The sequence below is a fragment of the Cervus canadensis genome, chromosome 11, assembly GCF_019320065.1.
Source record: "Cervus canadensis isolate Bull #8, Minnesota chromosome 11, ASM1932006v1, whole genome shotgun sequence".
In the NCBI taxonomy this organism is placed as follows: Eukaryota; Metazoa; Chordata; class Mammalia; order Artiodactyla; family Cervidae; genus Cervus; species Cervus canadensis.
Genome location: NC_057396.1, coordinates 42,961,476 through 42,967,298, shown reverse-complemented (window position 1 = coordinate 42,967,298; position 5,823 = coordinate 42,961,476). Strand labels below are relative to the sequence as shown.

Here is a 5,823-nt window from a genome sequence, read left to right as displayed (position 1 = left end):
CTACTCTCTAGAGTCCATGAGCCAAAACTACTGAATCTGTGTGCTGCAACTGCTGAAGCCAGTGGGCCTAGAGCCTGAGCACCACATCAAAGAGTAGCCCCAACTTGCCACAACTAAATAAAGCCCAGCACAACCAAAAATAAAAATAAATGATTTTTTTTTTTAAAGAAAAATTTCTCAAAGGCAAGAACTGACAGGAACTCGATAGTTCTGTGGATCTGGAGAAGCACTGAGATACAGTTCACGTTTTAATCACTATTCTGCCACTTAACTACCCCGTGCCTCAGTTTCCCCATCTGTAAAATGGAGATAATAACAGTATTATACTAACTTTTTACAGTTGTTGCTAGAACTGAGGATTAATCATTATAAAATGCCTGTTTCAGTGCCTGGGACATCCTATAGCACTCGGTAAATGATAGCTTTCACCATGTAGGATACAGGAAAGTGGAAGACCCAAGTTCTAATTCATGTTCCTAGGTGTATGGTCTTTAATCTGTTCTTAGCCACAGATTGTCGTGTCTTTCTGAGCTACTTCATTTAGTATAATAATCTCTAGATGCATCCATGTTACTGAAAATGAGTCGGACACGACTGAGCGACTGAACTCAACTCAACTCAACTAGCCACTTTACCATCTCTGAGCCTGCGTTTCCTCAAACATATAATGAAGGCATGGGTAAGCCTAGGGTCCCTTCCACTTAGAGAAGTCTGAGATAGGGCGACTAAAGACAGGGAGACTCACGGGTGCAGGGACTAGTGGCAGAACACAGGAAATTGAGGATTGGCACCTTCTGGGCAGAGGGATAACAGACACAGTGTAAGCATCCCTGCCTCACTGTGCTCCCCGCCACCAACACCAGCTCTTGCCCTCTCCGCTTCGAGTTTAAAGCCCGGTGGGCCTGGCAGTTAGCTATTCCAGGAATTTGAGTGAGAGGAGTTGCCTAAGGGGCCTCGGAGGAGCCTCTCAGCATCCACACTAGATGGGCTCCTTCAACGGCTGGGTGGCGACAGCGGCCTCCCGCCGCAGACCGGGCCGGGGTGCGATCGCAGGCGGGAGCCTGGGCAGGTCCCAGGCGCGCCCCGCCCACTCCGCGTCTACTCCGCCTCCCTAGCTGCGCCCTGGCTTCCAGCCACCGCGATCAGCTGCTGCGGAACCCAGAAAGAGGAAGGGGTGGAGCTGCTTTGTGGCTCTTCTCCGAGCAGTCAGCCGACTGCGCGGGGGGGTAATCGGTGTCCCTGGCACCGCCTGGGATCCCGAGAGCCTACTGGGGCCTACTCTAGCCGGGGCCGGGCAGGCGAACCAGCCTGATCTAAGAAGCCGGGCGATGCCCCGCCCTGGAGTGTCTCCCGGCCAGGGCCGCCCCAAGTCGGGCCGGGAGCGGGCATCGGACAGGTCCTTGGGGGCCCCCTGCCTGAGTTTCCTGTGGTTGGCCTTGGCGCTGGCGCTGGCGCTGCCCGACTCCCTGGTCCTCTGGTCCCCTGTGGAGGCCCACCCTCTTCCTGCCCAAGGCCATCCCGCCAAGTTCATTCGCATAGCGCCCCAGCTCCGGGAGGCCTTTGGCTGGTGGAACCTCACCTGCCCAACCTGCAAAGGACTGTTCACCGCCATCGACTTCGGGCTGAGGGTGAGCGCTACAGGGGCTGCTGGGAGACAGGCCAGAAAGGCGTAGCTGGGGGTTAGGGGCTGGGGCTAAGGCCGGTGCTCTGGGGTTTCCAAGAGCACCCCTGACGGAGAGGCTGTCTTCCACAAGACTTTGCTGAATTTACGCTTTGGCTGCACACCACCGCCTCCACCTCCACTGTGACCTTGTGAAGTAAGGAAACAGTGCAAGTTTAATGCTGGGCACTGTGCTAGCCCTTTTATACAGGTTAAATGTCGCCTGCTAGGTGGTTTCATTACTGTTCTCTCTGCTTTACAAATGAATAGAGGCCCCAGAGCTGAAGTCACTTGTAGGAGGGCCAGCAGCTGGTGAGGGCGGGCCTCCCAGTTTGGTGTGCCTGACTGAATCCCTTCCACCTTACACCTAGCACCACCATGCCTAGGGCTAGCTATTACCCAAAAGGGAACCTGAATAAAGGAGTATCCAGAGATGTGGGACTGGTTGGGTCTGGGCTGCCTTGACTGTCCCTCATAGGGTTATGATGAGCGCTGGTTGGTGGGGGGGAGGGGGGGGAGTTTTCCTTGGGAAATCAAGGTCCTATCCTCACATGTGTCCCCAAATCCTAGTCAGTCTGTCATTCTGTCCAGTCCAAATTTCAGGGCCCTCAGCAGACAGTGTCTGAGAAAGTCAGCCGGGCAAGCAAAGGCCTGAACTGCCACTGAGCTTAAAAGGAAGTGCTGGCCTGGTGCTGCTTGAGTCACAGGGCAATGTCTGTGGGAGGCAGGTGTGAACTGCTATCTCTTCACCATGGTGAAGTCTGTTCCAGCCCCACCGTGGGTATGGAAGCCCAAAGGGTCTTTCATATCCAGGGTTGGCCTGTTCCCTCAACTCTGTCTCTGACTCCTCACCACTGGTTTTCCCATGGCAGACTCAGGGCAGTGTGGCCTGGGTGGGCTCCGTGGCCATCAAGCTGTGCATACTGCTGAAGATCGCGCCGCCTGCTGTGTGCCAGTCAGCTGTCCATCTCTTCGAGGACGACATGGTGGAGGTGTGGACACACTCAGTGCTGAGCCCGTCGGAGGCCTGTGGTCTGCTGCTGGGCTCTTCCTGCGGGCACTGGGACATCTTCTCCTCTTGGAACATCTCTCTGCCGGCCGTGCCAAAGCCGCCCCCCCAGCCACCCAAGCCCCCAGCCCCAGGCACCCCTGTCAGCCGCGTCCTCTTCCTCACTGACCTGCACTGGGATCACGACTACCTGGAGGGCACAGACCCCAACTGTGAGAACCCACTGTGTTGCCGCCAGGATTCTGGCCCACCGCCTGCCTCCCAGCCCGGTGCTGGGTACTGGGGCGAGTACAGCAAGTGTGACCTGCCCCTGCGAACCCTGGAGAGCCTGTTGGCTGGGCTGGGCCCCGCCGGCCCTTTTGATATGGTGTACTGGACAGGCGACATCCCTGCTCACAACGTCTGGCAGCAGTCTCGTCAGGACCAGCTGCGGGCGCTGACCACCATCACAGCCCTTGTGAAGAAGTTCCTGGGGCCTGTGCCGGTGTACCCTGCTGTGGGCAACCACGAGAGCACACCCGTCAACGGCTTCCCTCCCCCCTTCATAAAGGGCAACCAGTCTTCCCAATGGCTCTATGAGGCAATGGCCAAGGCGTGGGAGCCCTGGCTGCCGGCTGAAGCCCTTTACACCCTCAGGTATTTGAGACCCACAGAAACCCAGGGAGGGAGGAGAAAGATGCATGAAAGCGAAGGGAGTGGGGAACTGGCATTATGCGTGAGTGCTCTGCCTGAGCCCTCAGCTTGCTTCACTCCCCTCCCAGTCTGACCCCACTTTCCATTTCCACCCTTATCTCCAGGCACCCTCCTTCACAGGGCTAGCAGCTCCCCTTCTGCATGGCAGTCTATGTGTTTGCTCATGTTGGCCCTCTCTAAGATGCCTTCCCCCTTTAACATCCCAATTTTTCCAGCTCACCTAGGTAGGTCTGGGCCCTCTTCTCTCTGGACGACCTTGACTTCCTGTTCTAGCCCACTTTCTGTCTCCTCTGAGCTCCTAGAGCCTCTAGTCCTCTGAGCCACTCTCCGGTCTCACGGGCCCTCTAGTCAGTGCTGTCTGACCTTCAGCCAGAATGTGAGCATGAGAGTAGGGATCATCCTGGGTGCCTCTTTCCTTCACCCAGGTTCCTTGCACAGGACTAGGCACATAGGGCCATATGAATGCATGCTGACCCGTATTCACTTTGTTTCAGAATTGGAGGGTTCTATGCCCTTTCCCCACGCCCTGGCCTCCGCCTCATCTCTCTCAACATGAATTTTTGTTCCCGTGAGAACTTCTGGCTCTTGATCAACTCCACAGATCCTGCTGGACAGCTCCAGTGGCTGGTGGGGGAGCTTCAGGCCGCTGAGGACCGGGGAGACAAAGTGAGAGGGTGGTGGGAACCCAGCAGGTGGGCAGGTGCCGGGGGTGGGAGGGAAGAGCAGGCCCTTCCCAAGCAGACTCCTGTCTGGTGCTGGAGTACTAGCAGGCAGAGAAGCTCTGTTTTTCTGGCACTCACAACAACAGTGGTCCCTGGGGATTCAGCTCAACTGTCACCCTTAGAAAGTCCTTTCACTTGCTCCCCCTCTCTCTGGCCAGGAATGCCAGCCCTTGTTGGAGACATGAACACCTGCTATCCTAGCTAGAGCTGCCTGGACCCCTCTTCTCCTGAAAACCTTCCTTAACCCTCCCCACAGGTGCACATAATTGGCCACATTCCCCCAGGGCACTGCCTGAAGAGCTGGAGCTGGAATTATTACAGAATTGTGGAGAGGTAGGAGGGAGGTGTGTTACAGGCAGGAGTGGTTTTCAAGAGTCTAAAGGTCAGAAATTCCCTCGGGCATCTCACCATCCCCCACTGCCCCATGGGGTGGGGAGGCTACATCCTTGAACTGGATGGACAAAGAAAGCACCCTCTCCTGTCAGATCCTCTTCTCCCCCTCACTAGAATCTTGTGAATGTGATTCGTGTCTTCTGGCCAGGTATGAGAACACCTTGGCTGGTCAGTTCTTCGGTCACACCCACGTGGATGAGTTTGAGGTCTTCTATGACGAAGAGACCCTCAGCCGGCCGCTGTCTGTAGCCTTCCTGGCGCCCAGTGCCACCACCTACATCGGCCTGAATCCTGGTGAGTGAGGCGGAAGCAAACTGTTGGGATGAAAGAGGTGGTCGGGAGAGAGGAAGGCGAGCTGGAGCCAGGGCCCCCCGGGGGACAGGCTGCGCCTCCCTGCTGGAGTGGCCTTGCCGTCTCCGTGTCCAGTCAGCCCTCCCTCCTTGCAGGGTACCGCGTCTACCAAATAGACGGCAACTACTCCGGGAGTTCTCACGTGGTCCTGGACCACGAGACCTACATCCTGAACCTGACGGAGGCCAACGAGCCCGGAGCCATGCCGCACTGGCACCTCCTCTATCGGGCTCGGGAAACCTACGGGCTGCCCAACGCGCTGCCCACCGCCTGGCACGACCTGGTGTACCGCATGCGGAGGGACACACAGCTCTTCCAGACCTTCTGGTTTCTCTACCATAAGGGCCACCCGCCCTCGGAGCCCTGCGGCGCGCCCTGCCGCCTCGCCACCCTGTGCGCGCAGCTCTCCGCCCGCGCAGACAGCCCTGCCCTGTGTCGCCACCTGGTGCCGGATGCGAGCCTCCCCGATGTCCAGGGCCTGTGGTCCAGGCCCCTGCTGTGCTAACACCCCGCCTGGGGCCCAGAAGCGGGAGAGTGCTTGTGGAAGGAAAGAAGTGAAAACCCCGGGGGACCACTGCGAGGAGAAGAACGTCTGGTGGAAGGGCCCATCTCTGGGCCCAAGCACACCTCGAAAACAAGACCTCCTTTCCTGGAGCTGGTCAGCAAAATACGGGAGGGGGGTTGGCTGCTCTGAGGCTGCTGTCCTTCTGCGGCCAGGGAGCAGGGGTCTAAGCTGGCACTGACCCGGGCAGAGCGGACAGAAGCTGTCGCTCCAGGCCTGTGCTGGTCAGCCGGGAACCCTGTACTGCTGCTGCTGCCTGGCTGCCAGGCTGTTAAAATAAATACCAGGGACTTGGACTCGAGACCCTGCTGTGACTGTCCCAGTTTCTTTTTTTGAGGTGGGGAGGGCAAGGGAGCCCCAGGAACAAGATCCTAACGGAAGGAGGAGGGTTCTTGGAGTGATGGTGTGTTGCGGGCACAAAAAAGCACACAGC

The 5,823-nt window shown here is 57.5% G+C and overlaps 1 protein-coding gene across 1 annotated transcript; it reads left to right on the top strand.

Annotated features, from left to right (window-relative positions):
* The first annotated feature begins 1,145 nt into the window (after positions 1–1,145).
* On the top strand, positions 1,146–5,691 carry SMPD1 (sphingomyelin phosphodiesterase 1). Its single transcript, XM_043481387.1, has 6 exons — positions 1,146–1,628; positions 2,533–3,305; positions 3,857–4,028; positions 4,341–4,417; positions 4,626–4,771; positions 4,924–5,691. Exons 1-6 carry the CDS (start codon positions 1,329–1,331, stop codon positions 5,331–5,333), a joined length of 1,878 nt encoding a protein of 625 aa, XP_043337322.1. The 5' UTR covers positions 1,146–1,328; the 3' UTR covers positions 5,334–5,691.
* The last annotated feature ends 132 nt before the right edge of the window (positions 5,692–5,823 follow it).

What these genes read in the sequence shown, in the direction of transcription:
- SMPD1 (XM_043481387.1), top strand. Translation starts at nt 1,329, where the DNA reads ATGCCCCGCCCTGGAGTGTCTCCCGGCCAGGGCCGCCCCAAGTCGGGC. An exon ending in CTGAGGACCGGGGAGACAAA is followed by an intron (nt 4,029 to 4,340) that starts GTGAGAGGGTGG and finishes CCCTCCCCACAG; the next exon opens with GTGCACATAATTGGCCACAT. An exon ending in TATTACAGAATTGTGGAGAG is followed by an intron (nt 4,418 to 4,625) that starts GTAGGAGGGAGG and finishes TCTTCTGGCCAG; the next exon opens with GTATGAGAACACCTTGGCTG.